This window comes from Canariomyces notabilis (assembly GCF_033297395.1).
Source record: "Canariomyces notabilis strain CBS 508.74 unplaced genomic scaffold N656scaffold_1, whole genome shotgun sequence".
Taxonomy (NCBI): Eukaryota; Fungi; Ascomycota; class Sordariomycetes; order Sordariales; family Chaetomiaceae; genus Canariomyces; species Canariomyces notabilis.
In genome coordinates, this window is record NW_027041823.1 from 501247 (window position 1) to 528996 (window position 27750).

At 54.5% G+C, this 27750-nt stretch overlaps 12 protein-coding genes and 1 non-coding gene across 13 annotated transcripts; 6 read left to right on the top strand and 7 right to left on the bottom strand.

Moving 5' to 3' along the window:
* Nucleotides 1-364: 364 nt before the first annotated feature.
* N656DRAFT_773115 (uncharacterized protein) lies at nucleotides 365-1944 on the bottom strand. The gene has a single exon (XM_064814003.1). The coding sequence runs from the start codon at nucleotides 1834-1836 to the stop codon at nucleotides 562-564; it is 1275 nt and encodes a 424-aa protein (XP_064674670.1). The 5' UTR covers nucleotides 1837-1944; the 3' UTR covers nucleotides 365-561.
* Nucleotides 1945-3392: 1448 nt separating this feature from the next.
* On the bottom strand, nucleotides 3393-4125 carry N656DRAFT_764393 (uncharacterized protein; the record flags this gene model as incomplete). Its single annotated transcript, XM_064813328.1, has 2 exons — nucleotides 3393-3509; nucleotides 3619-4125. The coding sequence occupies 2 exons, from the start codon at nucleotides 4123-4125 to the stop codon at nucleotides 3393-3395; spliced, it is 624 nt and encodes a 207-aa protein (XP_064674671.1).
* A 622-nt stretch (nucleotides 4126-4747) lies between these two features.
* On the bottom strand, nucleotides 4748-7021 carry N656DRAFT_698407 (glycoside hydrolase family 17 protein; the record flags this gene model as incomplete). Its single annotated transcript, XM_064810708.1, has 1 exon — nucleotides 4748-7021. The coding sequence occupies one exon, from the start codon at nucleotides 7019-7021 to the stop codon at nucleotides 4748-4750; it is 2274 nt and encodes a 757-aa protein (XP_064674672.1).
* Nucleotides 7022-8738: 1717 nt separating this feature from the next.
* On the top strand, nucleotides 8739-9354 carry N656DRAFT_698637 (uncharacterized protein; the record flags this gene model as incomplete). Its single annotated transcript, XM_064810725.1, has 2 exons — nucleotides 8739-8819; nucleotides 8896-9354. 2 exons carry the CDS (start codon nucleotides 8739-8741, stop codon nucleotides 9352-9354), a joined length of 540 nt encoding a protein of 179 aa, XP_064674673.1.
* A 192-nt stretch (nucleotides 9355-9546) lies between these two features.
* On the bottom strand, nucleotides 9547-9617 carry N656DRAFT_t12. Its single transcript has one exon. It is a non-coding gene; the product is annotated as a tRNA-Gly (tRNA).
* Nucleotides 9618-12376: 2759 nt separating this feature from the next.
* On the bottom strand, nucleotides 12377-13005 carry N656DRAFT_773124 (uncharacterized protein). The gene is made up of 3 exons (XM_064814004.1): nucleotides 12798-13005; nucleotides 12556-12697; nucleotides 12377-12480 (listed from the first exon to the last, which is right to left on the bottom strand). Exons 1-3 carry the CDS (start codon nucleotides 12826-12828, stop codon nucleotides 12411-12413), a joined length of 243 nt encoding a protein of 80 aa, XP_064674674.1. The 5' UTR covers nucleotides 12829-13005; the 3' UTR covers nucleotides 12377-12410.
* Nucleotides 13006-14273: 1268 nt separating this feature from the next.
* N656DRAFT_773125 (S-adenosyl-L-methionine-dependent methyltransferase) lies at nucleotides 14274-15646 on the top strand. Its single transcript, XM_064814005.1, has one exon. It carries the CDS (start codon nucleotides 14547-14549, stop codon nucleotides 15405-15407), a length of 861 nt encoding a protein of 286 aa, XP_064674675.1. The 5' UTR covers nucleotides 14274-14546; the 3' UTR covers nucleotides 15408-15646.
* An 805-nt stretch (nucleotides 15647-16451) lies between these two features.
* N656DRAFT_793632 (uncharacterized protein) lies at nucleotides 16452-17996 on the top strand (the record flags this gene model as incomplete). The annotated part of the gene is made up of 3 exons (XM_064817188.1): nucleotides 16452-16648; nucleotides 16729-16835; nucleotides 16942-17996. 3 exons carry the CDS (start codon nucleotides 16452-16454, stop codon nucleotides 17994-17996), a joined length of 1359 nt encoding a protein of 452 aa, XP_064674676.1.
* Nucleotides 17997-18249: 253 nt separating this feature from the next.
* On the bottom strand, nucleotides 18250-19755 carry N656DRAFT_764398 (glycoside hydrolase family 30 protein; the record flags this gene model as incomplete). Its single annotated transcript, XM_064813329.1, has 2 exons — nucleotides 18250-18866; nucleotides 18930-19755. 2 exons carry the CDS (start codon nucleotides 19753-19755, stop codon nucleotides 18250-18252), a joined length of 1443 nt encoding a protein of 480 aa, XP_064674677.1.
* Nucleotides 19756-20215: 460 nt separating this feature from the next.
* Nucleotides 20216-20745, top strand: N656DRAFT_11300 (uncharacterized protein). Its single transcript, XM_064808517.1, has 2 exons — nucleotides 20216-20643; nucleotides 20743-20745. The coding sequence occupies exon 1, from the start codon at nucleotides 20311-20313 to the stop codon at nucleotides 20530-20532; it is 222 nt and encodes a 73-aa protein (XP_064674678.1). The 5' UTR covers nucleotides 20216-20310; the 3' UTR covers nucleotides 20533-20643; nucleotides 20743-20745.
* Nucleotides 20746-22003: 1258 nt separating this feature from the next.
* Nucleotides 22004-23272, bottom strand: N656DRAFT_11322 (uncharacterized protein). The gene is made up of 2 exons (XM_064808518.1): nucleotides 22774-23272; nucleotides 22004-22697 (listed from the first exon to the last, which is right to left on the bottom strand). The coding sequence occupies exons 1-2, from the start codon at nucleotides 23057-23059 to the stop codon at nucleotides 22063-22065; spliced, it is 921 nt and encodes a 306-aa protein (XP_064674679.1). The 5' UTR covers nucleotides 23060-23272; the 3' UTR covers nucleotides 22004-22062.
* A 1282-nt stretch (nucleotides 23273-24554) lies between these two features.
* On the top strand, nucleotides 24555-25543 carry N656DRAFT_773132 (uncharacterized protein). Its single transcript, XM_064814006.1, has one exon. It carries the CDS (start codon nucleotides 24801-24803, stop codon nucleotides 25536-25538), a length of 738 nt encoding a protein of 245 aa, XP_064674680.1. The 5' UTR covers nucleotides 24555-24800; the 3' UTR covers nucleotides 25539-25543.
* Nucleotides 25544-25799: 256 nt separating this feature from the next.
* Nucleotides 25800-27739, top strand: N656DRAFT_773134 (NAD(P)-binding protein). Its single transcript, XM_064814007.1, has 3 exons — nucleotides 25800-26200; nucleotides 26341-27013; nucleotides 27084-27739. Exons 1-3 carry the CDS (start codon nucleotides 25930-25932, stop codon nucleotides 27670-27672), a joined length of 1533 nt encoding a protein of 510 aa, XP_064674681.1. The 5' UTR covers nucleotides 25800-25929; the 3' UTR covers nucleotides 27673-27739.
* Nucleotides 27740-27750: the final 11 nt, after the last annotated feature.

Genomic DNA, 27750 nt, shown 5'->3' on the forward strand with positions numbered 1-27750 from the left:
GAGCTAGGCTTAGGTAAGGGGGAACTCCTACATATACCCTAACCCTGTCACCTCCCACACCACGCGAGGAGCGGGTCCAGGGAATGAACCTTCAGCTTCTCAAGTCTCAAGCGACTTCAGACCAAACCACAAAACACAACCACATCATATAACACCGTTCCCAATGGCCCAATTCCTTCAAAGTCGCCGTTCTCAACGTGGTCAGAGAATTGAGAGAATTTTCAATGAACGCAGTCAATCTTCACAACAAGTCGTTGCAGACAGTTGTTGCTGTAAGTCGTCGCAATTTTTATTTGGGGCACTGCAGTGAATGCACTGCAATCGGACAGGTCATCGCAGTCAGTTCTCGCACCTAGTCATGGCTCTTCTCGGAGTTGAATACATTTGTACAGTCGGGCTGTTTCTTGCAGTCAAGGTTAGGTTGGCGTGTATCTACTGCGGCATCCCCAGGTTTCTCTTTACGGAAGCATAGCCTGTATAAGTAACTTGCCTTCCTGGCGAGTTGCTACCTCGTACACATGGATACTGACCAGACACAAATAGACTATCGGGTGACGTGCCTTACCAGTCTCGCATGATCTTCTCCTCAAATGCACGATACTCGTCAACCGAGAGACCCAATGCCTGCATCAACCCTCGAAACTCACGCCCTCGCTTGACCCCCTCCCTCTCCTCGCCATCTACAGCCAACGGAATTTGAGCCTGCGCCCGCTGGCGTAGCATCAGGCCGAGCGCAGAAACGAAGCGGCTGTCTGCTCTAGCCACCACGGCCTCTACGATCGTTCCGCAGATGGCCATCCAACTCAAGATCAGATCGACCTGGACCGAGCCTTCCATTATGCGGAACTCAAAGGTTCGAGGGTTGTGTCGCGCGCGTTCATCTTCTTCGCCAAACGCACTGAAGTTGAATCCCAGCCTTCTGTATTTCTTCTCCGGACCGGACAACAGCTGACCGAGCTCAAGACGCGATGCCGTCTTCCATATCTCGAGAATGGCCGCGAGCTCTGCGGCAGGTACCACTGTCTGACCGCGAAGGCTATCTGAAACCTGGTGGTCTGAGATTTCACCAAGCCGGCTGGTCATTGATACGGGCAACTGACAAACAAAAGGATCAACCAGATGCTCGACTCGTTTCGCGAGTCGGCTTCGTCGGCGCAGCTCGAACCCCCACGTGTAGACATGGTTGAAATTTGGCGAGTTCGGGTCCCTGATGCTCCTCAATGTTGGTTCGGCTACCCACAGGAACGACCCGAGCCTCTTCAAAGTCGGCAACGACCACGCCCGGCCGTCCATTCTACCGAGGTGGATATGGATATCGCAAGTGCAGTTGGCTGCCACCCGATGGCTCGAACATAATGCGGAAATAACCTTGCGCATCCGGATCCGAGTTTCAGGGTCTTTAAGGCGCATCTTGGGCGAGCAGATTTCAACCGGGGCCCAGACATATCCCTTCAACAACTTCTCCTGTTCCATAGGTTCCGCCGAATTTGCCTTCTTGACGATCCATGTCGATGCCCAAAAGTCACCCTCCTCGAGGGCGTCATTTCGGATGGCGTGCATGGTAACGGCCCTTTCGCCCACCTCTCTGATTACCTTAGCTACGCCGTCATGTGCCAGAGCCAGACGATCCTGCTCATCAGCATGACACGGTACCTCAAGAACGCTTCGTCCGTCACTTGGTTGCGGGTCAGCCACACCGTGAGGGAGCAGTGGCAACAAAAGCTTCCATTCGACCGCTACCGATATCTCATCGACAGAGTCACCCGGCTCGCCCCCGGTCGTGTGAGAAGGGGTGGGGCGGGCTTCGCAACCGTCGTCATGAATGAAAGGCGCCATTGCCAGAAAGAATACCCCCTGAAGACCAGCAAAGATGTCCGGGATAAGCGCCCATAGCCAGTCCACTCGGTTACAGATATCGCGCCTGCAGAATTGCCTAATTTGCAATCTGCAGATGGTTAGATCGCGGTAGAATGGTATCTGGTGGATCGGGATGCCTTACAGGGAGGCTAACTGGGAGAGACGTGTCGAGCTACTGTGTTATACCTCCTGCCAAGTCATGGGTGAGACTCGTCGAAAATAGGACAAACTACATGGGAAGAGAGACCTTATATAAGCGAGAATACTCTTCCTTGCCACCGCGGAAGGTCTGGTCGTTCCATGGCAACATATTAGTCCGAAGACCCGAAGTCACAAGGAGATAAGCCGGATGTTCGGTGTCGGACAGTGGGCGGGCCTGCCACCCAACCCATCTGTTCCTCCAAAGAGTCCAAAGCACCATGCAGCTTGAATCCGACGTATGCGGTGAGCATGGTTGAACACTCACCAACAGGCCCAATCGGCGACTACAGTTGGTAACTTGGTCCCAGACATTTGATGCAGTTGGCTGGATGAGCTTTGTCCACCCACAATCAGCTCCCGTGCAGCGGTGCTTGCATGAACTAGCACATCACTGGACGCCAAGGGGATGGCAACCTATCTCAACCCCTGCTAGAACGTGCTGGCCTGCATATGCGGCACTGGTGCAAGGCGTCCGCTCACCGCAGGTTTGCATCATTCTTTGCCTAGGCTTGCGGTTCCATATCTGCATTTCTACAGTTATGGACCACGGTACGTTGCACAGCTATGTACGAGCTTCTCATAATTTACCCAACATACCATATGGAGTCATGTGGTGTACCCATACATAGTACCACCCCAAAACCAGCACATCTCGAGGCTCGACCTGCCACGGGGCAGCTCCGGCCAGACCATATCTTCGAAGGTCTTAGTTGCTATCCTTCCGGTCGCCGCTCTCGTCATGTTGGACACTCCTCAGTTAGTCCGCTCTCCAACCAAGGACAGGCGACAAATGTACCTCAGTTACAAAACAAACTCACACGGCTTTATCGACACTGACTTCAGTTCCAATACTCGCTACTAGCAGCCACAGGCTCTGCTCTACGAAGAGTGGAGATACGGCCAAATACGAAAGTCTTCTTCACCGTTACGGTCACTCATGATGCCCTCAATCAAAAGCTACACACTTGCTCAATTAGATGCTGTACGACATCACTGGGATCTAAAGTTGCGACGTGAGTAACCCGACTCGCACCCGAGAGACATCTTAGGTCCCGTCCTTGGGCTATTTGTTCGATATTGACGGCGCTTTGTAATGCCGTGGAGTTGTGGTATGAAAACGTTATAACTTATACGTGACAGGACGCTATCACCGAGTGTTGAAACTTGAATACCTAATCTCGCCCCGCGAAGTCCACTTCCACTAGATGACTTGGATTCCGCCATTACCAAGTCGTCATTCTTCACGAAGAACCTGTATTGCGATCTCGCATTAGCAATTACGAGGAAACAAATAGATCAAGAGAGCTCTTCACGGATGTAGTCCCATTCGGGTACTACCCAAAGAGCAAGGGGCCTAAACACTGACCGAGCCACGAGAGAATCTTGATCACCAGGAAGAATCCCGTAACCCAGATGGCTATATCCACAAGCAGCCGTCTTTGGAGCATATACTGCAACTCGCAAGCAACACAAGCGCCGAACAAGTCAGCAAGAGTATCCACAGCATGCAAGGAAAGGACTCAATGGGCGCCTCGAAAAGTAGGGGCAACGGGAACTCACATCCCTCCTCAAAGTGACCACGTCCTTGGCGACGAGGCGGGCGAGCCGGTTCGGCAGCGCCGGCGGCAGAGCCCGGTACAGCTCGTCCTCGGTCAGGCTCCACACGTCGCTCCCCAGCAGGAACAGGTCGTGCTCGTACTGCTCGGGCTGCCCCGATCCGCTTTCATCACCTTTCTCCTCCTCGGTCGACCGGGCGGAAAACAAGGAGAACTCGCGGAAGCTGTGGCGCCCCGCCGCCCGGCGCCGAAGGACCTTGATGATCCACTCGGTTGCCTCGTCGGCCGGCGCGTCTTTGCCGGGGATGCTCATGACAAGGTGCCTCCTGGAGGTGGTCTTTTCGGGTTTGGTTGTTGCTTTTGAAGCCGGCGGCGCGTGGACGGTGGCGGTACGTGCAGGCGCAGGTGGAGGTGCCATTGGTTTTCTGCGGACGTCATGATCGGCAACAAAGTCTTCCGGGTCTACCCCGAGCCGTTGGGAACCGTGACCTGAGCCGCGAGTGTGCCGCATTTTCACTATGTCTCAGTATGTTGATTTTGGGTTGTTGGATGGCTGGCGCTACAGTATTTTGGCCGATGCGGTGTCGTGGTTGGAGCTCGCTGGAGGTTTGGGGATGGTCTGAGTTGCAGCATCCGAAGCGCCAGGAGAGGTTCGAGCATGGGCAGAAAGGGGTTATATGACAAAGGAAATTTGGGAGTCTTTCCATTAATGTCGTCGGAGAGGCCGTGACGACAAAGCCTGCTTTGATTTCCGGTGTGACCCGGGGAAATTGTGCATACGAGAATCCAAACTTCCCTCATGGCTTCCGGAAACGGAAGGGTTGTGTCTAAGTATCTAGATGGGTTCTGCGCAACTCACTACTGCCAGGAGGAGATTCTGCGGCCGCTTTGACAAGAATAAAAGGACGGCCGTCCTTAACAACATAAGCAAAGGTGTAAATTACCGCTATAAACCGTGACGACGAGCAGGATGATGTGGTATCACACTGTTCAACCGTAACCATAAACCCAACTAGCCTCTAGGAAAGTAGCCCGCCTGCCTGCCTTAAGCCCTGTCTTACTCGCCATAATAGGTGAAAAGAGATGCGTGAACGCGATATTTAAAAAAAAAAGAGCCAAGACCCCTAATCCAGCTAAGGAGCCCTCTTCCCTCCACAATCTGGTATCTTGAGTCCCGGTTTGAGGTTCCTATTGACGTCCATCAGCCCCCAGTGGTCCTCCCACTCCTTGCCATCAGTATTGTACTTCCACTTCCACGGCTCGTCGAACGCCTCAAACCAGAAGTACTGGGTCCCGTCCTCCAGGGCGCGGCAAACCCAGTCCTCCATGAATATGTTCATCTCGTCGATGCCGGCGACGGCCTTTTGCGGACAGTTGGTTTCGAAATTGTTGCCGCAGGCGGTGCCGCCCTGCGACGGCCAGCCCGTCTCGGCAATGATGTTCATGGCCGGGTCGCTCTTCAGGAAGCCTTGCGTTTTGTTGCCCCAAAAGTACATGGTCCAGTCGGCCGCCGTCTTGGCGGGCTCTCCCGCAAAGAAGGGGTGGATGTTGGCCATGATGGCGTCGCTCTGCGCGGCGAGCGTCGAGGTCCACTTGTCGCCCAAATCGCTCGTCGCGACGGGCAGCGACTCGAGACCCCGTTTGGTGAGGTTGTGGCGTACGTCTTCGAGCAGTGATCCTAACGTGGTAATGTTCATCTCCTCACGGAAGAGGATCTCGTTGGCCACTATGATGCCCTTGAAATAGCTGGGTTCGTAGTTGTCGAGAATGTCCCACAGCTGGTGGAGCTGGCGCTCGTTGGTCGTTTTGTTCGCGTCTTGCCATACACCAAGCCAGATATGGACCTTGCCCTTAAGGTCGAGCTGGTTAACGGCATGGATAAGCATTTGCGTCTGGTTGCAGTCGGTGCCGTAAAGCCGGAGGGTGCTGGTAAGCTGTGACAAGACGGCCAGGTCGCGCGTGATGTTGTTCTGCGAGGCGGGATTGGTCAGGCACTCCGGGTATTGGGTGTTGAGCGGGGTGTAATCCATGCCGGGAAAGACCTTGCGAAGGTCAGGGTTGTTCATGAGGGCTTTGATCTCGGGGGAGTTGGAATCGAGATCCCCGTTTGCCCTGGTGTCGTCAGCAGCGCTCGACACGTCACTCGAGCTCGAACCTGCCGCGCCGCGAGTCCCATCGTTGTTCTTGAAGACAACTCCAAAGAGGACACCGATGATAACTGCTGCAAGGAGAATGATTACGATGCCGAAGATGATGACCAGCTTCCAGATCTGGCCTCTGGTCCTACCAGGCTTCGGCGCTTGCCATGCAATCTTCTCGCCTCCCGCCATGGCTAATGGGCTCATGTTGTATGCGCCTCCACCGCCTGACCCGCCCGAAGCCCCATCCCCGCTGATGCCGTTATTGACAGGGGCATACTGGTTACTTAGGCTACCGCTGCCGTTCCGTGATACCAGCCCCCCAATGGCACCACCAGCCGCTGCTGCGCCGGCCGTGGCGCCGGCCGCGATTATGGCACTGTTACGGTCCCTCTGGCTTGATCCGAGACTGAGTACGCTCGTTCGCGGACCCCTTCTACCATACTGTAGCCCATCATCGCCGTCATCTTCAATCTCGTCGGGGTTTACCACGCCTAGACTCGCATCTGGGTGATGGTGACGCGAAAGGTGCTGGTACGGGTCGTCAGTGTATATGTCGTTGACGACAGCTTGCGGGCTCCTTGACGGGGTCCTCTGTCCTGGGGTTCCGTGTCCAGCCCCAGCGCCTGCTAATGGCAGGCCCTGTAAACTCGAGTGGGAGTTTGTGTCAGGGGCTGGATAATCACCCGGTCCGAGCCGGCCCCTCTCGACGTAGCCTTGTCCCGGCGTTTGATGGTAATAGGGTTGTTGAGGGTAGTAAGGGTCGTGTATCGCGTTGAGGCCGCTTTCTCTTGCGCGCTGCTCCGCGACATTGAGCGCTATCCCAGCCATGCCTCCAGATGCTGTGTTGCCGAAGTTGTCGGCACCTGGAGTGACAGTGCTCTGCGGAGATATACTCGGTTCTGATTGTGGTGGGTATGGAGCTCGGTGCCAATTGTGCTGTGCAAATGATTTCGACGGAGACACCGGCGACGCACCGCCTGAAGCCTGTCCGGGGCCGTTCGACGCCGCGGCCGCGGCAGCGTATAGGCCTCTGTCCCGGCTTCGATTCGGTGATTCTTGGCCGTAGCGCCTCTGCGCTCGGAGTCTCTCAAATGAGGACTCGGGTTCTGGGCCAGGCAGCGACTGCGGCGGTGGATGTTTTGGTGATTCTTGTCGGTCGTGGTACGGTTGTCTATGCTGTTGGTTACGGCGAGAGGGGGAGAATGAATTGGTTAGCGGTTGGCGCTCAGCAAAGTCGTTGTCGGAATAGTAGCGTGACTGCTCCATACGCAGTGTCGGCGGGCGGGAATGTTGTCAGGTGCGGACCTGGGTTTCCTGATCCCCGCCAGAGCGTCGCAGGCTGTTTCGACCCGTTTTCCCTCGAAGTTTCCCGTTTGCTGCGAAGGGTTCCAGAAGCTCGTAAATGATGCGGGGCCGACTAGGCAAGTGGGATCGGGATGACAAGACGACGTTTCCTACTTTGGCTTCGGATTGAATAGTGCAGGTATCGTCTCGTTTCTCGGGGAGGAGGGAGAAGGCGTGACGGTGTGTCCCGTAGGATGCTCGTATTTTGGGCTGTGCCCCCCTGCTTGGTGCACTTTGGAACCCCCTCGACGGGGTTGCAAGCTGATCCTCAGCGGTTCGCTATTATAGCCCCATGTGTCAAAGCTAGGCTCTGCGCCTAAACTTACGGACGAAAAGCAAGTCCAGGCACAGCACAGTCGCTATCGCAGTTAGTTTTTAGTTTTTCATGAGAAATCTCGGTTGAACAAAGGTAACGGAGCGGACGGGGGAAGCCCTTGTACGCGCAAGAACCTTCAAGCCACCAAACAAGGACATATGAAAACAGGTCTGCCAAGGAAGGGCTGCATTTCGTACTGGGAACGCCTCGAGGTACTCTGATGTAGTATCCCTCTACTGTAGAGGTTAGCTCCGGTACTATACGGTATCTTGGGGCGATGAGCAAGGTAACTTTCCGTAAGAGTGGTAACTTACAGTAAAAATACAATGTGTACATACGCCAACCTCGCATTAGCGCACACGCCGAGAAGTGGAGCGTCCCCTGAATCCCAAGGACAGATTGGTTGCAGATGGTTGGCTGGACAGCAAGCCAGCCGCAACTGTCTCATCCGTCACGCCAACTTCGGCCCGGTGGCTGGATTTCTTTCCCACAGTCTGCAATTCTCTCAACAGCGCAGATGCGGACATCCGTCGAGTGCGCAGCATCTGGTGTGCTGTCAACGCTGTCAAGATGCATCCTGCCGGCAGTGACGCGTTTTCAAAAGGCGAAACCGGCTCGCCGGTATTTCGATCATTCTCGTAATCCTAACGTCCATTTATTCAGCCTTGATCTCCATCAATGGAACATGCAAACCCAGATCTCACGGCTTGGCACGATCCCCGGCTTGCTCCCGCCTGCCCAGCCGAGTCCCGCAATTACATCATCAGCTTCGATCTCGGATCCCAGTCGAAGAGATTGACTGCATTGTCCACAGCCTGCAGGCCCTGACGAGCATGTGTTTGACTGTATGGCAACGGGCTAAGCTCGGGCTAAGCTAACGTATGGGTTTGGGTCTCTGGAACGATAGAGCTCGAGTCCACCGTCCGAGATGTGCACTCCGTTGGGTTATCTGCCTTAGGGACATGTCGATGGCGCATCGTCATGTTAATCGGGGTCGCGCCAGCGTCGTTCTGGCGGATATGTCCAAAGGAGGTCTAGTTTAGTGATTCGTTGAATCCCGTGGCAAATGGTGGTCCTTTCGCTGCACCGCACAATTGGAGATGTGCCATCCACAGAATGACGCCACAGGACAGAGGGGAGCGATCAGCCTGACATCATCGACGGCCCTGGCGATAATGACTATTTCAACACTCGGGATGCACTCAAGGCTGCTTCCCCCAGTACAGCATCCGAAAACAGATTAGAAACGAATTTACCGTTCCTACACGCTTGTCGACCTCTACAAATCCTTACCCAGCCGAAACTTAAAGAATCGCAATCACAATGTCAGCCAACCCGGACTCAGTAGTCAACCAAGGACAGTTTCACTCTAGTGTGCCGCCCACAGAAAATCGGACCGGTGGCGTAAGTGAAACCAGACCCAATTTAACCTGGATCTCACCAGAACCGCATCACCAAGGCTAACCATCAAAACCCACAGCACCAACTGGGCCAGAAGGTGGGCAATGATGCGGTGCCCGAATTCCGCGCGCAGACTCACCCGCCGGGGACAGCGCCGAAGGAGCACACGTACCAGCCGAATCCGGTGAACGTAGCACCAGGGCAGGCGCTGAACCCGGATCTGGAGTCGGAGCTCCGGACCTCGGGCCTGGATATGCCCGGGGCTACGAGCGGGGACGTGCACAGCCAGTCGACGTTTGCACGACCGATGGAGGGCCAGACCGCCACAAGCCACCGCAAGAAGGAGCGCAGCGGCCTGGAGGGCGTCGGCAGCACCGCCAGCACCTCGGATGAGACGGTGGAGGGTAAGGTCAGGGCCATCGGCGCCGACCTCCCTGAGGGCGTGGAGCGTGGAATCAGAGGCAAGGGGCCCGGCGCCGAGGAGACTATCCCTGCTTCGGCGGCCGAGGTAGCGGCCGAGAAGAGGCGGCCGGCATAATGATCGCTGAGTTCTGAGAAGGGGGAAGGCTGGAATTGTGGGAAGGGAGGCGGCGATGAGAAAGGAAGTTCTGGTGCTTTATCCGATCGTGAGGATGTGAGACTGATGGCTGGAACAGTTGGGACCCAGACTCAATGGGACAAAACAAAAATCATTCTCCCCTTGTAGGAGGTGGTTAACTGTCAAAAACAATGCGTCAGCCGCGAATCGAACGCGGGGCCCATCGATGGCAACGATGGATTTTACCACTAAACCACTGACGCCTTTTGTGAATTGTTGTTATTTTGAACCGGATCCAGCCCTCTAGTTACCAACTGACTAGTGTAGTAAAGCTGGGGAAACAAGGCCTGCAAAGTATTTGGTCATGAATTCCGTAAGATCATGGTTTGTAAGTTGTGACGATCTAGTTCCATGTGCGGTATCCTAAAAGGAAAACGTCTTGTCGCATGGCGTATTGTATTGTACAAACCGTTTAAGGTGTCTTGTCGCCGTTGTGTGACCTTTCCCCCTTTTCTCCGTGTAGGACATTCTAGTAGCTGATGTCTAGTAGCTGATGTATAGTAGCCTAGGTCTAAGGTTCTTTACCCAGCGGGATGTAGGTAGTATACTGAAATCATAGCTGGTTGCGAAGGTTAGTAGTGCTCTTACGTAGTAGGGAAAGTGATAAGTATAAACTATCCTCATATAGACTCGCGGGACAGTCTGGGTTTTAACCTTGAGTGCACAGTAACCTGACTTGAGTACTAGCATGTAAGTACACAGTGAGATAGTTTTTGCCAGATATGTACAAGGTACGCCTCAGGCTTGCTCAGTACTAGGTAGCCGCCGAGGTGATCTTCCACAATGGGTGCCGCTCAAGAGGCGTTGAAAGCCGACTCCTTGTTATGATTGACCAAACGAAGGCGGGAAAACCAAACACAAACAAGGATGGATGCCTCTCACTCCTCTCATACACCGCAACAGCGGTGGCTATACTCTGGTAAGTCCTTTCATTGCGGCCAATAGAACTCGATCCGGTTGTGCTAGGGATCACTGATGTCTGCCAGTGCCATATCCGCCCAGGGGTGATGATTCCAGTTTGATCGTAGAAGTTAGGACCCGTTCAATTGAATGACATACTCGAGATAGCCACGTCTTCCGGCATCAGCAACCTGCGAGTGCGAAGATAACTCCGGGCCAGGCCTACATAGCTGCACCGTCTCGAAGCGCCATCGGTCATTGTTGGACTTGAAGAGAAATGCATGTTCTGTACTGCCCGCAGCCAAGGCAACTATGTACTCGAAGAAATGAAAGGGGCAGCCGGTCCCGTGTCTCGAAACGCTCGACGCTATGTTGAATGCAATAAACTCAACCCCCAGGTGTGCAGAGCGACTCGCCGTCATAGGTAGCGCATCGCAAGCCGGCACAACAATCGGCGTCCACCCGGCAGGAAGTGAGAATCGAATGGCAGGCCTGCGCTTCGTCAGAATCTCAGCTTTCTGAAAACCGACTAAGGTAGTGTAGCGCTCGGCATACCTCTCTTCCGTAGAAATCCGCAACCGTATACTGCGCTCGGGATTCAGGCGGTGGAACAACCAAGCTGGCAACCAGGCCAAGCAGGAAGAAAAGAGTGACTTGAATTGAGGATCTCATGTTGCTGGCTGTCCCCTGAGTCCTGTGAGTGTAGGGTGTTAATAAGGAAAGAGAGAAGAAAAAAGTCGGCTATCCGACGTGCATCGAAAAGCAAGCCCTCCGCTGGAGAGTTCCCCGAGTCGCCGGAGTGGAAACGAATATCGTCCTGACAGAAAAGAATGGTCGAAAGTGAGGCCGACTGAGGCCGTGTCGGTGTGTCGCGCCCGGTGGCATCACACGCCTTTTATCAAAGCCTCACCGTCAAGCGCCCGTTTGTGCCCCCCTGAAATGGATCGCCAAGAAGCCTGAGGAAGCCCCAAAAGTGGACATGGGGTTTTCTGCGGCGAATCGTGCACTAACAGGTTATCGCATTCTGATTGCGCAGAGTCTGTTAGTACGGTTTGGTATGTACAGTACAAAAGGAGGTGGAATCGCATTGAGTGGCACGTTTCAAGTAAAATGACACCGTCCCAGGACCTCGGGTGCCGCTTCCTGGTCGGGCAAACCCCGCGAATTCGATCGGCTTGATCGTCAGATTTGCCGCTCTCACTTTGACGAATGGGTCCATCCGGGGCTCACGAGAGAACTGTGATCACAGTTGTGAGGTTGGTACATGTTGTCTTACTTTTTCCCCGCACTGCCTTCGGCTTCCATGGCATGAGGCGCATGGCGGGTAAGTCTTACCCCGGGCAAGGCTCAACGGCACGACAGGGCTGCGAAGTCACTGGGGAGAGCACATCCATCAGTGTCAGCGCCAAGTATTATACATAAGTAGGTTCGCACCAGGAAAGTCTCCGGGGACTCCTTAAGGTTATTTGCACGTTAGCCCTAGGCTCCATCCCATTCCAGGATAGGAAACATCGAATTCCCCATGTCACATCGCTGCAGGTCATCGCGAGGAGAGGGCAATCCGAGCCCCGAATAATTTTACTCCCAAGTCTCGACGTGAAGGGCGGGAACAAGCCGTCTCGATAACAGCAGCAGCGAATTCCTTCCAGTTGTCATCGGACGATATGCCGTCAGACTCAGAAGCGCAAGTGCAGCCCGGAGTGCCTTCTCAATCAAGATAAGGGCAAAGGCAACAGAGTAACAAAGTTCAGTTCGAGACCTTATGCTGACTTGACGCCAACTAGAGTTCTTCCAGTACAGAGTGCTCAGCTTTCCTCCGACTCCGCCGCAGCTAAGCCAGCCCGCCCGCAAGGCAGAATCGTCAGGCGGCCCTCAGTGAGTTCTGTACCCTAACGTGCGTGTACGGGATTACAACGTCTTCTTGGACGGAAACCTTCACTAGCCCCAAATGGTGCGTCCAACATCATGCTATTATGATTCCTGACGCGATCGATGGAATACCCACGGTGGTCTCAAACTCTCAGCGCCCGGTCACAACACCCCTTAGCAGCTCCCAACGAAGACAACCTGAAGGACGTTTCGTATGTAACACATCATCAGTGTGACTCAGACGACTCAACATTCCCACGGTACATATCAAGGATATCGTGCTCCTGGAAGGCCTCGCTGTGTTTCGGTTAGCAACATATTCCATGTCACGATGGCTCAAAGTCTAGACCTGAGAGCCACGGCACGACTCACTCGGTGACTCGATAGTTCCCTTGGCGTGGATATGAGGTTCCGTGCCACTCAACATGCGGCTCACAGTTGCACCATTGGTCTTTGGGGATATAGTCCATGATTTGCGAGATGTGGCTGCCACACCCGCCCCAGGTGGCCTTGTCTGTGTTGGGAGAGAACAACGTCAGTTTGGCATTGATATGCCAGCTTGAAACATACAAATCATAAGGTAGATACAGTTAGGGAAGCCGGGGAGTGCGTACGGCAGTTTCTGCAAATTGATCGGTAACACATTGTTCCAGAACTTCCAGGTATGTGGTAAATCCAGTCGGTCGGGTAGGTTCAAGTTGACTTTGTTGGACTCGATGCCGCGAACCGTTTGAACGGGAGGCAGGCCAGCTATCAGCAGAGGGTAAGCTCTGTAAAGGTAAGGTAGTTATGTGATCAACCGTATCACGGAATTTAAGGTGCCTTGTTTGCTTTATTTCTCCCGCCAAATAGGTTTACTGCACGTTGGTCTATTCGAGGGGAAGCCATGACCACGGCGTGACGCAATTGCGTGATCACGGCGGAGCCGAAACATGAAGCAAGCGCCGCACGTTGGTTTTGGCTTTTGATACAATGATATGTCTTTGGGATGATGCGAGTCTCATTTTCTCTTTGTTGAGAAGTTGCTGGTGGTTCAACCGCTCGTTGATAGCTGCCAGTAGGAGCTTACCGCCATGCTTCCCAGGCTGGGCCCCATTGGGGGTGGCACCCTCGAGCTCTCTCTCTGGTGAGTGAATGGAGAGGTGTTACGTTGAACAAGCCTGTCGTTCTACCCAAGGAGGTCACGGGTTCTGTTGTAGATACCTACGGCGAGTCGAAGAGGGTACGGGACTCAAGATCTACAGCTTCCTCCGGAAATTCTCGGACTGCAAGCCACATGCACGGCCAGAGTCCCTATCAAAGCCTTCTCAGAGAACAAGACGGCTTTGGCAAACCCTTGGATGGAAGCGGGAACGATTCCGACAGTGACAACAACGGAAGGCGCACTCGCGTGCGTTTCTTGGCCATGGGCAGCGAAGGAGATGTTTGCTAAACACTCGGGCTGTCTCTGGAACCAGTCTCAGTACATGATGCCTTGCTCTTTCCCTCGCTAGGTGCCTCAGAGCATTTGGCAAGTCCAACCCATACCTCTCAGATCAGTATAAACCCCCCAGCCCCCCGCCCCCCGCCCCCCCCCTCTCTTCTTCCTCTTCTCTCTCTCCAACTTCTTTGCGCTGCTGTTCCTCGTCGGGCTGCATTGGCGATAAAGTTGCCGGCTAAGATCTCGCTGTAACATAGATTCATGGGTTCCGGGCCTTCCGGCTGAGTCTCTGAGATGAGGACTTGGAAGATTGAGATTTCAGATACCATTGTCATGGTCCTTAACGCTTGCACCTTTGTTGTCCCGGCCATGACTCAAAGATGTGATGCATCATAGATACCTTATATGTGCTTCCCATGGCAGACCGGATGCTGAAGAATTGTACAAATACCTTGGGACTGCCTTATCAAACCCCTAGAGCAGACTCTCTCCTGGGGGACCATGGACTGCCCGTGATGCATGTATGTATAGACAAGCGGTCAAATAAGGTATTACCTCGGCTGATCCTGCCCTAGCCATTACGTGCAATCCGTCTGGAACCAACAGCTTATGAATTATAGGCTCAGGTATCTTGCAGCCAGGACACGCAAAGCCAACATCCAAACCCAAGCTTACGTGATATGTGGTACTGTAGCGAGATCCTCTAGGATCACTGAAGCTCCTCTAGGGTCACAGAAACGGTAGAGCATACAGAATATTACTAATACCTATCTATATAGCTGGCGGATTCGAACTTTCAAGTTCTTAGCGTTTCCTCAACCCGTCCAGTCCCTTCACTATTTCACGTTGATTTCCTGGTGTTCCATAGCAACAGGACGTGACGTCCTTCGCTCGCCATCGACCCTTGAAACTCACCTCAAGCTCACGGCTCTCGCCTCTCAACATGGCTTCACCGGCACAGCACCCGAACCTTCCGCTGCCGGACTACTTCTCCAAGTTCGCCAGCGTCTACGTTCGCCAGACAGGCCACGCGACACTCAACATCCTAGCCGACGTCATCAAGGAAAGTGTCCAGACGTCGGCCAATCCCATCGGCCCGGACTCCGTCGTCCACGACACGGCCGCGGGTCCCGGCATTGGCGCGGCGGCTCTCGTCGCCAGCCTGCCCAAGGACCAGCTGCCCAAGGAGATGCTGGTGTCGGATAATGTGCCCATGATGGTCTCAGCGGCGCGGGAATCCCTCGCTGCCTCTCCGCTGCCCAAAGTCGAGTGCAAAGAGCTCGACTCGCAGGACTTGTCGTCGGCCTCGGTACCGGACAATCACTTCACCCACTCGATCAACAACTTCAGCATCTTCACCTTTGTCCGCCCCGCCGACGCCATCCGCGAGACATATCGCACCCTGCGCCCGGGGGGCCTCGCCATCGTTACCTGCTGGCGCCGGTTCGCGCCCGTGATCATTGTGCATGCCGCCCAGAAGAGGATCCGGCCGGATCTGCCCCTCATGCCTACGCCGAGTCCTCAATTCTTTGAGGAGGGTGTGCTGCAAAGGGTGGTGGAGGAGGGCGGGTTTGTCAAGGACAACATCACCGTGCTCGACAAGACGCTGGTTGTTGCCGACGAGGAGAACATAGCCGGCCTGACTATGCTCATGTCTGGTCCCATGATGAGCAAGGCCCGTGAGGGGTACACGGCGGAAGAGGAGGCTAGGTGGGCTGACGCTGTCAAGGAGTCTGTGAAGGGAGAGGTGGACCAGTTTGGGGGCATCAGGTTCGAGGCTTATGTCCTGTTGGCGACCAAGTAGACCTGCCTAAGCGTACGTGGAACTTGAATGCAAGCGAGAAAAGCAGCATTTTCAACATGCTGGCATGTTCAATGTTGAGTGCGGTTCAGTTAGACATCAATCCATGATGTGAGTCCGCATGTTGGCATCAATTGTTGGCCTCCTTCCATGTCTACCAGTAGCCTAGTAGTGGCTTTCACGAAGCCTTACTAGTACTTACCTACATGTAGGTGTGTAGTCAGATCGGATATCATCAATTCATCCCTTTCAAGCCTTAAGATAGGTACCTTAGGTAAGCAAGCTGGGAGATTGCAAATTGGCAGCTTCAGTGCCTTCACAAAAGGGGAAGTACTACCTTGGGCAGATTGGGTACGAACGTACGGCCCAAGACCAATAAGGCGCCAACAAGCGTCGGATCAAGGACGCATATTGCTATCAAATGGACTTCGGAGCATACACTAATAAACACGTGGAATCCCTCTGGACCGTGGATCATGTTGTAGTATCAAGGCGAACCAAATGAGATGCTGGGACAAAACATGCATATTTGATGCCACTGCAACGCCGAGCAATACTAGTGGTAGGTAACCAGACTCCTGTCGTTCATTTGACCGACAACGGCTTCGAGACTGGAGTCATGCTTCGTTGGATCCAGCTAAAGAGGAGAGTGCGAACTGAGGTTCCAACCGCGTGCCTTACGAAGCAAGTTGAGCCCGAGTGGCGACGGAGTCAGGAGTCTGCAAGATGATTTGTTCGATCAGTGTGATGTGGTCCTGCGAGCTGGCCGACATGGCATCAATGAATGATTCGAACAGTTCAGCAGGCGGTAAGTACGGTAAATACGAGTAAAAAAAAATCTGGGAGATAATGAAGCCAGAAAAGAGGGGAACGCAAAATCCTCAACACAGGCCGAATATAAGGGATGGTGAAAGGGCATGCGATGGTTGAGCCTGTTCATGATCACCCGCAACAACTCCCCTTACTTCGGATACAACGACGGATACATCTACGACAGTCCTGCACGGGCTTCTTTTCTGGCTCAAAGTTGGAGTGAGCCACTACGATATGGGTCAAGATCAATCAAGACCGGAGCTGGTGCACCTGGACGGGGCCTTGAAGCAGAACGGCTGTGCTGCTTCGGGTGTGTCTATACACTCCGCAGGGTTAGTGCACAGGAAAGGGACCCCAAAGCTTAACGGTCGTTTCCCTTCGCGGGAATCCCTACGCTCCACAGGGCTCTCGGCATCAGCACCGAGCATCGGGTATGCCCCTCTCACATCAACAGATATCCATGGATAGCGCCTAGTACTAACGACAGCCTGAGGTGTGCCCTGGACAACAGACCCGAAGATGCAGTCATTGCAATCGTGGGCTTCAAAGGAGTGGGAAAGACCAGGTTCATCTCCCACCTATCTAAGACGGCGTTGCCGGCGGAGGATCTGGAGTCCAGTAAGTCGTCCTATAGCTGATTTCCAGTCCAGAAGCATCATTATCAAGAACTGCAACTACTTGGCATGACACGTATACACGTTTTGTTCTGCTAACAACCGGCAAGGCACCTCCCGCATAACCGTGTATCCCGCCTGCGTCGACGGACAGGACGTCTACCTTCTCGACACACCAGGCTTTGACGCCACGGACCGGACTGACGCCGACATTCTCGAGGAAGTCGCTGGCTTCCTAACAGGCTTGTCTACCAGTAGCGCCGAGAATGAAATCAAGCTGGCCGGCATCGTGTGCCTCTCCTCAATAGGAGCCAGCCACATCAGCAGCAACAGCCCAGGCGCCAAGAACATTCCCATAATGTTCCAGAAGCTGTGCGGGCAAGAAACACTCTCCGGCATCGTCGTCCTCGCCACCACCATGTGGGACGTTTTCCCGCAGGACGAAGGCGAGAAGCGGGAGGCCGAGTTGCGGGAAACGGACGGCACATGGGGAGAGATGATCCGCGACTACGGCTGCGCAGTGCTCCGGCAGGACGACGGGGCCGTGTCGGCGGCTGGCATCATCAAGCATATCCTCGCCTCATGGCAGCAGCGCACCACATCTCTGGAAGTGGCCCGATATGAACATAAAGTGGGGGAGGAGGGAGAAAAAGTGAAGGACACGCGACCGCTTGACGAAGGCGTGGCTTTCGATCTCGACCTCGAACCTGAGGCTGGCAATGGCAAGGACCACCGGTCTGTAGCATCATCCTCGTCATCCTCTATCGAAAAGGAGAGGGCCGCCGTACAAGTGCTTCCCTTGCATGAGCTTGCACCGGTTGTGAACGGCAAGATCGAATCGGAGGTCATGGAGCAGCAGCGGATTCAGGCAGAAAAGATGGCTCTGTTGGAGGAGCAACTGGTGAGGGTCGCCAGCGAGATTGCCAGCCTCCAGGCAGAGCAAGCGGCCAAGGATGAGGAGGTCCGAACTGAGAGGGAGAGAGAGCGGGTGGAAAGCGAGAGGCGGGTGCTCGAACTCGAACAGGCCTTGAACGATCTGAAGCTGCAACTCAAGCGCGTCAGGGACGAGGTGGAGTCGACGAAGCTGAAGCAGGGAGTCCTCGATGCAGAGCTGAGGGATTTTGTTAGAAAAAAAAACCAGGAGAGCTGGTGTATTGTTATGTAGGAGGGCCTATGGCGTTGCTTGTTTGATTGAAAATAGAAACATGGGTATCTTGAGATATAGAACCAGACAGGAGGAGGGCTTTCGATAGGGCAGGAAGTTGTGATATTATCAGATCTAGCAACAATGTAATATCCCGAGGACATATCCTCATCTTGATGCTGTTCCTGACTCCTGTTTTGACTAGGGAGACACAAACCTACTAGCGTACTCACTCGTAGCACCAGGCCTCTACTAGTATCTGTCGCTGGCCCTACTAAGACGAAGCAGGAAGCAGCCAGGTTACAACACTATTCGCAAAGACATTCCCACTCCAAGTCTCACCTGTCGCAGTGGTGAGAGTCACATAGACATTGTTCCCAAACGTATTCTCAATCACCACCGTCCTGGTCTTATCCGGATTGAGCGTCGCCACGGACTGGATCCCCCCGGAGCCCGAGTAGGTGTAGCTTCCGCTACCGTCGAGCACGATAGCCCCCTTGGGGATGAATTTGCTGAACTGCGCCATCATGTAGTAATCGACCTGGAACTCGTACGTGCCCGCCTTGACGTCGACCGTCACGAGCCCGCGGCACGTGGTGCAGGGCCCGCTGCCCGAGAGGTGCGGCCCCTGGGCATTGTCGGTGCCCAGGGTCCAGGCCAACGCGCCCTTGGCCCAGTTCTGGAGCGGGCCCATTGTGAAGTCGGCTGCCTGGCTCCAGCCCGTCTGGGTCGACGTCCAGCACTCGGTCATGTACTGGTCGACCGAGGGGTTTGAGTTGTGGAAGTCGGTCAGCACGCGCCAGTCGTTGTTGGGGGCGTAGCAGTGCCAGGCGACCGCGTTGACGTACTGAGAGGCCGTGTTCAGCACAGTTTGGGGGTAGCTGGGTACGTCTTGGGAGAATTGTCAGAATGCTTATTGCCATTGCTTTGCGAGGATACAGGGTAGAAGTTTACCAGTGTTGTGATCGTACGCCCAGATGGCCGTGTTGAAGCCGGCATTGCGGAGCGCCGGACCAACGTTATCCTGGATCAGCCTGCCGGACTCGTCCGGGTAAATGTACATGGTAGGCATACCGGCCTGGCTGTTCAGGGGCTCGTTTTGGATGGTGATGGCATCAACGGTGATGCCGAGCGACTTGTAAGCCTGGAGGTACTTGACAAAGTACTGAGCGTACTGGTTAACATAGGCATGGTTCAGGTTGTTGTTCACCGTGGTGCCCTGGATGACGCCGTTCAGCTTCATCCATCCCGGGGGACTCCACACGGATCCGAGCACCGTCAGATCCGGCTGCAGGGACTTCATCCTGGCAAGCAGTTTGGCCATGGCGGTGCCCCGGTCGCCGAGATTGAAGGATGACAGCGACGTGTCGACCTTGCCGCCGTTGTCATCATACGAGTAGGACGGGTCCGCAGACAGATCTGACGAAGCGATGGTGTGGCGCATGAGCTTGAAGTTGGCACCGGCATCCGTCATGAGCTGGTTAAGCAGGGTCGTCAGCTTGTCCGCTGGGAGCTTGTTGAAAACGGTGACAGTGGCATCAGTAACTGAGGCACCGAAGCCTTTGATGGTCTGTTTGTAACCCGAAGACTGGTCGTTGATAGAGAGCTTCCAGGTGGACTCGCTGCCAGGGTTGCCGGCGCCACGAACAGGCGCGGCTACCGGCGTGAGCTTGTAGGTGCCATCTTTGTTTGAGGCGTAAGCCTGCGGTGAGGCCCGGGCATTGAGTGTAGCGGCGAGAGCCGCCGGTGAAGCGAGCAAAGCGAGCGTTAGGGCCAGCATAGTGGTGGCGGGCTGCGACTGTGAGCTCTGAGATGTTGGCCGTCGACGACTGCAGCGGCTGGTTCCATCTTGTCGACGCGTGGGTGTAGGGCAGCTATATCATCTCCGACGCTGACACTTCTGTCTGTCATCACGGTTGCTCTCCTCGACTGGGAGCCTGTACTGTAGGAACTTCTTCCCCTTGAGTCCCGCCGAATCGGTCCTTTCACGGAGCCTCGCAGAATGGCGACCATGGCTGCACCCCGCAGATCTGGGGTAGAATGCGACCATGTGAGAGAACTGAGACCACGCCTTGGCGCTGTCCAATCCCGTGCTTGGCGTCTTGGGTGTCGTGGAGTCAGCGATGATGCATGTCGTGAAGCTAACGGCGAGATTTGATGAATGGGGATTAAAGCACAGTTTCATGAAATGCTGTAGCCTTGTTTAGCCTCGGCATAAATACCTTACCTTAGGTACTTACATATAAACAAAGCTGGGGCGTTTTCGCCAGCGTCTACCTAAGATTGGATAATCACATCATAAGGAGGATGCGGCGGGATTTCGCTTTCCAGTTGAATGCGCACTACGTTGTTGTATGAGAAGGTGACGAGGATGTGTAGGTTCATAATCGGTGAAGTTGTAAGATCTGCGCGACAAGTGGCAGAGATGGGAAGGTGCTATCATTGCTATGGGGCGCGTCTCCATCGGGCCCATCATCACCACGATCCCCCGCTTTCAACGTCCACTAAATTAGTGTACTCCATAAATTCCATGCTTCCCCAAACGCATCTACACTAATACCACCACGGAATACTGCAATAAGAACCGACCTGCGACCCATGTGCTGTGTGCAGCGATCTCATTACAGATCTGTCGCCGTCCGCCGAACACTAACATAAGGGTGCCTAGGTAGGTAAGGTACCTTAACAATGGATGATTTGCATAGACATCCGGCAACCGACTACGGACTAACGTGCTTCCATGTTGTCCAAGAGCTGCAATGGTCAGAAGTTGTATTGACCGTGTCCAGGTACATACCTGCTAAGTTGCACCTTCCAAACTTTCCCAAAGTCATCACAGCTGCCGTCGCACAATGGGTTGTACTGGATAAGGCGACGTTGAGTCTACCAAGAAACGTAAAAAAGCCGAGATGAGGTTGTCTTCGCAGAATGCAGTGAAGACGAGAGGAATCTTGCGGCCTGTGACCACGTGGCGCTGAGTCGCCGTCGTGAAACGGCGTAAGACGGAACGTCACGCTCTAAAAATCTCAGCATGGTGTCGCCGGCAGCCCTCCTCAGCCATTTGCCCTCCTCAGTCATTTTGGGGTTGAGACAATGAATGTGACCATCAGAGTCGACTGCTTGTTGGGGTAAAGCATCCCACCAGACCAATGGAAGACACGACAAACACTGGCCAACTTCGATGCACCGTTTGTCTTCAATTCTGGTCATTTACCAACCCAAAAATCCAGGGTCCGTCATGACCCGGGCTGTCGTTGTGTGTTCGTCCTTGTCATTCAGTCTTCTGTCGGGTGGTCATGGAGGCGGTGGGGGGAGGAGGAGGAGAAGAGAGAGAGAGAGAGAGGAAGGGGGGGGGGGGCGGTTTATAGGGACATGTGGTGGGGAACGCTTGCCTCTGTGCGAGAGGGAAAGGATGTTCCTTCCTGAAGCTGTGCATTTGATCGCAAACTAGAAGGAGCTAATTGCACCTTCGAATTGCATAGTACAAGACCCAGACCAACAACATCTTCTCAGACAGGAACATGAAAGATATGAACAACAAGATGTTCGAATTATGGAAAACGGCAGTACTGGAGAGAAAGGTAATATACTGCTAACTTGGTTCAAACAGGTACATGCAATGAATGTTGTTCTATATGCTGAGGTTCATGGGGTTCAATGGTCGATGGTCGCTCCGGGTCAGGCCCGCGGCAACCTGAACGACTCCATCCAATTTCGATTCACCTGCTTGAGCGTCCATGGCACCGGCAGTCTTGGTCTTGGCGTCTCGGCGGGCGCTTAAAATGTCAGAGCCGCGTTCTTGGTGCGGGCACCTCAGTGACGAACTGGCTGCTGAGCGGATTCCGACCCCAACCTTCCCATCATGATCACGGGCATCACCTCGCACAGAACCCGAGCTTCCGCCCAACCAGAGACCAAAACCCAGTATGGTTATCGCCCCAATGCACTCCGTCCCGCCAAATGGTTTGAAACCTGGATATTATGTGAACCACCTTCTAATGTGTTGGATATGTACTTAGCAATCGAGATACCTTCTGCATCATGATACGACGATTCCCACCGTGGCCGCAAACCGCGATTGTGCAATTCAAGAGGACAGCTCATACCGCCCGTGACTGGACGGATCCATCTCCACCACCGGTTCCCGACTCACTGCCACTGGGGGAGGATAATATACCGCCGCTTTCCCGGGCAGGGGCTGTGCGGCGTAGATGGGCAGTTCGGCAACGGGTGGATTGAGCCCGCCGACATCAGGCTGCTGCCTCCTGCACCTCCAGAGACACCAGATTAACCCGACACCAAAAAGGGTTGCCGCTGCGGCGCCGACGCCGATGCCGGCCGAAGCGCCGACCGATAACCCTCCACCCCCTGAAGCGGGGGCGACTTGTGGCGTCGTAGACGGGTCGGTTGTCTCGCGTGACGACGGCGCTCCGGTCGCTCCGGCCGCGTCGGCCGTGGCAAGAGTCGCTTGTGGTGGTGACCCTGAGGCGGAGGTGCTCGTGCTCGTGCTCGTTCCCGTGCTCGTGGAAGTGCTGCTGCTGGTGGTGGTGCTGGTTCGGGTGCTTGTGGTTTTGGGGGCTTCGGAGATACTGAAGACATTGGATGCCGAGTCGGTGAAGTTTGCGCCCTCGGTCCAGAGGGCAATGCTGAACAAGGGCGATACGCTGAGGTCCTTGGTTGTGCCGACGATCCACGTGAACTCGGTCGCATCAACTTGATCGTCTGCAGGGCCGAGTCAGTCAGCACCTTGGCCTGTCCTGGGTTGTGTTGCCCTGGGTTCAGTTGGGTGGATATTTACGTGTGATGAACTCGAAGGGCCCTGCTGTGAAGTGGAATGACCCTTCGAAGGTGGCCGCCTGGCTTGCGTCGAGCTGATATAGCACACAAGACAGCTTCTTCCCGGCGGCGTTGGGCGTCCATTTGAGGTCGATCGACTGCCCGATGTAGCGAACAGGATAGTCGCTTTCCGAAACCTGGCCGCTGAACTCGGGCGGGTTGATCAGCTGCATCCGGGCCGTTGTCGCTGGAACGGCCGCGAGGACCGCGAGGGCAGCGAGTACGGAGCGCATCCTGAGTTTCCGCATCGAATGTCGATCGGCTCCGGCCTGGCGCAGCGCTCGGGTCGGACGTCTCGTCACATTCACCGGCCAAACCGAAAAGGAAGGAAAGATGGAAAGGATTCAAGGATTGACTTGGATTTAGCGGTTTGAGCATGTCTCCATCTGCGGATATCGGCCCCCAAGTCTCAATCCCTGGTTGTGTTGAACTAGCGTAGAGCCTGTGACAGGGGGGTCTCAGCCGCCCCCAACTTTGACAACATCCATTTCGATCTACGGGGGTGTATTATCACTGATTCCGCACCGGGGTGTAGCTCGTCGATATATGATTGAGCACACTCGGTTCGTTACTTATCTCCTTTCTCCTAGCAAAAAGCATGCCGTTCTGATGTTGGGACTGAAGTCTTGCGGTCGGCCAGAATCTTGGAGCTGACCGGGATCTGAATCCCACACCATGGATCACACACGATCTAACGCTATGTGTAACCTTCACGTTACACCGCTGTCACCCTTGCCCCGATTCTGCATTATCTTCCACAGTACGAAGTACTTCGTAACTACGAATAGAACATCGATGCTGTCGGGAGTGCCGACACCACCAACGAGTCACACGTGTGCACCTTAGATACGTACGGTGATCGGCTCAAGTGCAACGCTGCTGTCCTGTGGAACCTCGGATGAGCATGGAGAACCTCCCATCAAGTCTCATTCAGCTCTAATCCATGCACTAGGAAGGATACTTGAAAGTACATGTACTCCTGAGCAGTGGACTTCGAACTGGTAGCGGGGAGAGCGGAGGTCTTCTGGTAGCGGTGGTATGAAGCTATGCATACAGTCAGAACCTTATATTTGCACTTACATGCGAGCGAGCAGGACGGTATTGGCAGCATCATGTCAATATAACTAACAGCTCAGTGGTGCCCAGCTGGACTTTAGCATATTGGCATAACGCCCATCCACTCTGGCATTGAACTGAAATGCAACTTGAACCTCTTGAAGTTGGACGCAATAGGCGGTAATCATGATAATGAGACTACCTATCCAATTTATCGGGCCTCCTTTTCTCCCAACTAGGCTTGGGTCTACACTACCGCGGTCAATGTTAGCTCAACCACTGCAACCATATACCTGTCACTGACACTCAGGTCCGCTCGAACAACTGGTGTTGGTGTTACCTGAAGTTACCACTACACGTTTACTTCAGGGGAAAGAGGAAGAATCAAGCCTGGTCGGCGACCGCCTGCGCGCGTCCAGTCAGCTATGTACAATCAAATTGCTAATGCTCAGTGACCTCTGGTAAATTTCGTTAAAGACTTGAAGCCAAAGGTATAAGTAGCTGGGATTAAGGGAGAAGCTTTGTTAGAGTTCGGAGCCTATAGCTATGGAACTTTGAAGTTTACCATAGGGGCTGGCATTAAGTGCTACTACTAGTACGTACCTCAGTCATCAGTGAAACTGTGATGGTATGCTGATCATCTTATGTCAGATAACATCAATGAATAGGTGAGATGGGTTATATATTGACGATATAGAACTATTTGATAATTGGGAAGGGCTTTATTTGCTGCAACTCACTACGGAGTACCATCCGCTACATCGTGGATAAGGTAGTACGGTCTTGTGAATGTGAATGTAAGTGCGTCATCGTACCTCAGGTGCCTTATTCCACTGGCATTGACGTCAGGATTCCAGCCGCACACGCATCTGGAACATCATCCCTGTCATGCCCTGAACATGGACGCCCGACATTTGAATGCTCAATCCTAGAATGTGCCTCCGAGTGTTTAGCCTCAGCTACAAAGCCTACCTTGGGCACCCAGCTGCCAAGCGATACACTGCCAGCATGGCCACCACACTTGCTGCATCGCAGGGACAAGGCCTGGGCGATTCGGGCAAAGTCAACTTCCCTACCGACGCGAAGCTGCCGGGCAAACATTTCGAGCCCCGTCAGACCAACGACACACCTAGCGACTACACGCCCAACCCGAGCAAATCGCTGCCCCTATCACCGGCTCGCAGGGCACTGGTCGATGACATAATCTCGCTCTACGAGCTGGGCGCCACGGTGGAACGAGTGAGGCGGTACACACCCGACGCCGTGTACAACGACGAGTTGGGCTACGCCGACGACCGGTACAAGATCGCGGGGCAGTGGTTCGGCCTGCCCTACGTCTTCAGCGCCGGCAAGAGCAAGGGCCACGAGGTGGTTACCAATGACAGGGACCTGATCCGGTTCCGCCACGAAATGGAATGGACGCCGAAGCTCGTGCCCAAGACGATCCGGCTGCGGTCGCTCGTCTCGCTCGCCCTCGACCCGGCAACCGTCGACCAGGATTTTATCCGAGTCAAATACCACAAGGACCAGGCCAGCGCTGAGGACTACAGCAATGAGGGCGTCGGGGCCATGTTGAAGAAGTTGCAGGCTGAGAGTACGGCTAGAGTATTGAGCGCTGTGAACGATGATCTCAATGCTTTTGCTCCTGACAAGGGCGCGGGTGGTGGGTAAGAGGTCAGTAGAATGGCGAGCAGGGAAGGGAACATGAACTCACAACTGAAGTCAATGTTTTGTCCAAAGTGGGACTTGAGCGCTGATAACAGACTGATAACTCTAGCTGCCGAGGCTGCCTACGTATTAGCAATAGCGGCTAGGTATCCGTACAGGAAATTTATTAACGTTACCTATGGTACCGCCTGCCGTGTTATGCGTACCTTGGTAGTACCTACCTTACCTCCCGTCCTTTACGACTTGGAAATACCTCACCTTACCTCGGGAACTTCGGAAGTAATCCATTATGTTCTGTAAGACAACAAATGGACGAGATGAAGAAATACTACACCTTTTGGAACAGCCACAGTCTTAATACACTCCTTGTCGCCAACAGTAGCTTACGCTTACAATGATAGGCTACTTGTATATTCAGGAGGCGCGATTCCTACTACCGGCGGCGATCGCCGTTATCCTGCTGCTGGTGGCGTATCTAGTGCGACTCAATCAACTGCTGAGCAGCACGCCACCCGAAATCAAACAGCTCAAGTCGACAACATGGACCCGCGACCTGCTACTTTCAACATACCGCAGGCTAGAAGCGAAGCCCATCACAACTCGTAACTATGCCGCACGCATTCCTCCAAAGCTGGAGAGGCGCTACATCGTCACGGGAGGTTCAGGTGAGTACTAGGTACTTATCCAAATGGCAATGGGCATTGAGGCCGGGATCATATTTGCATCCCGAGAGACGTTTGCAAATTTTTGTTTGTCCACTATCGTGAGTCATTAGTTGGAATTTTGTCTTGACAAAACACGTTAGGTCTCGTAGGAGGGTACATTGTCCTCCAGCTCCTCGAGCGGGGCCAGCCTCCTGAGAGCATCCGCATCGTGGACTTCCGGCCGCCGGACCGGGTCGATATGTCCCGCGGATCCGCGACCGAGGTGGACTTTGTGCAGGCCGACATCTCATCGGCCGAGGCCACCGAAAAGGCGTTTTCAAAGCCCTGGGACGCGTCCGTCGCCCACCTGCCCCTGACCGTCTTCCACACTGCCGCCGTCATTGTGCCCTCGGACCGGTCGAAGCTTGTCGTCGGTTTCCGAGTCTGCGAGGCCGTCAACGTCCGGGGCACGCAGCATGTTGTCGACGCGGCACGCCGTGCTGGGGCAGACGTCTTGGTCTCAACGACGTCTGGCAGCATCAGCATCCGGCCAGTCGAGCTGTGGATGCCGCCGTGGCGGCTGTGGTCACGGTCCTCAGGCTGGCCGCGCCACTACTGGCAGGTCCTGGACGAAAAGGACTTTTTTGAGCCGCCGCGCAGTCACGAGGAGTTCTACGCCAACTATCCCGCGTCCAAGGCCGCCGCTGAGAGGATCGTCTGCGCTGCCAACAGCAAGGTGCTGCGCACGGGATGCATCCGTCCCGCTAACGGCGTCTACGGAAACCCTACTGACAACACTGTTGGAGGGGCCTTGGCCAAGAGGGTCCTGCCTACGTAGGGAGTCCCATCCCTGCTCTGTCCCCGGCGGAGGTATGACAGTATATGTTGCTGACGCCGTCCACAGATGGACCTCCCACATTGTCCAGAGCTTTGTCCACGGTAGCAACGTAGCCATTGCCCATCTTGACTTTGAAGCCGTTCTCACCTCACCAGACTCGGCCAAGTCCAGGCAAGCCGGGCGTCCATTCGTGATCACCGATCCCAACCCGCCCATTAGCTATGCAGACCTCTATCTCCTCGTCAAGACGCTCGCCACCACCCCGTTTCGCATTTTGCCGCTCCACCCCATCGTCATGGTGCTGCTGTCGTATCTCATCGAGTGGTACACCCTCGCGCGGGTCAAATACCCCCTTTTGCAAAGGATTCTGCCGGAATTGACGGGCGAGGTGAAGCACCTCAAACCAGGCATCTTCAGCATCTGCACCCACTTGGTCGCGTCGAACGAGGTAGCGAGCAAACCCGTTTCCGAGGGCGGGCTCGGCTACACGGGTGTACTCACGACGTTGGAAGGCATGACGCAGGAGGTGGTCGAGTGGAACCACGATCACCAGCAAGACGCTGCAGTGGGAAAGGTCAAGTCGTACCAGACGAGTGTCTCGCTGGCCGACGTGATTGCCAAGGCAGTAACGGGACACCGGTCCTCATTCCGGTGATTAGTTGGGTAGTATTACTATTTACTAGTACCAATCACTACTACTAAGTTCAAACATATCGACTTACGTCTCTCTTCG

Bases quoted from the DNA above. Each gene is read 5' to 3' on its own strand.
- N656DRAFT_773132 (XM_064814006.1), top strand. From the start codon at position 24,801: ATGTGCCTCCGAGTGTTTAGCCTCAGCTACAAAGCCTACCTTGGGCAC.
- N656DRAFT_11322 (XM_064808518.1), bottom strand. From the start codon at position 23,059: ATGCGGAAACTCAGGATGCGCTCCGTACTCGCTGCCCTCGCGGTCCTC. The intron at 22,698-22,773 runs GTAAATATCCAC...TCGGCCCTGCAG, and splicing joins GCCCTTCGAGTTCATCACAC to ACGATCAAGTTGATGCGACC.
- N656DRAFT_773125 (XM_064814005.1), top strand. From the start codon at position 14,547: ATGGCTTCACCGGCACAGCACCCGAACCTTCCGCTGCCGGACTACTTC.
- N656DRAFT_773124 (XM_064814004.1), bottom strand. From the start codon at position 12,828: ATGTGTTACCGATCAATTTGCAGAAACTGCC. The intron at 12,698-12,797 runs GTACGCACTCCC...CTCCCAACACAG, and splicing joins ATCAATTTGCAGAAACTGCC to ACAAGGCCACCTGGGGCGGG. The intron at 12,481-12,555 runs GTGAGTCGTGCC...ACCGAAACACAG, and splicing joins GGGAACTATCGAGTCACCGA to CGAGGCCTTCCAGGAGCACG.
- N656DRAFT_773134 (XM_064814007.1), top strand. From the start codon at position 25,930: ATGATAGGCTACTTGTATATTCAGGAGGCGCGATTCCTACTACCGGCG. The intron at 26,201-26,340 runs GTGAGTACTAGG...AAAACACGTTAG, and splicing joins CATCGTCACGGGAGGTTCAG to GTCTCGTAGGAGGGTACATT. The intron at 27,014-27,083 runs GTAGGGAGTCCC...CGCCGTCCACAG, and splicing joins GCCAAGAGGGTCCTGCCTAC to ATGGACCTCCCACATTGTCC.
- N656DRAFT_773115 (XM_064814003.1), bottom strand. From the start codon at position 1,836: ATGGCGCCTTTCATTCATGACGACGGTTGCGAAGCCCGCCCCACCCCT.
- N656DRAFT_11300 (XM_064808517.1), top strand. From the start codon at position 20,311: ATGCGCACTACGTTGTTGTATGAGAAGGTGACGAGGATGTGTAGGTTC.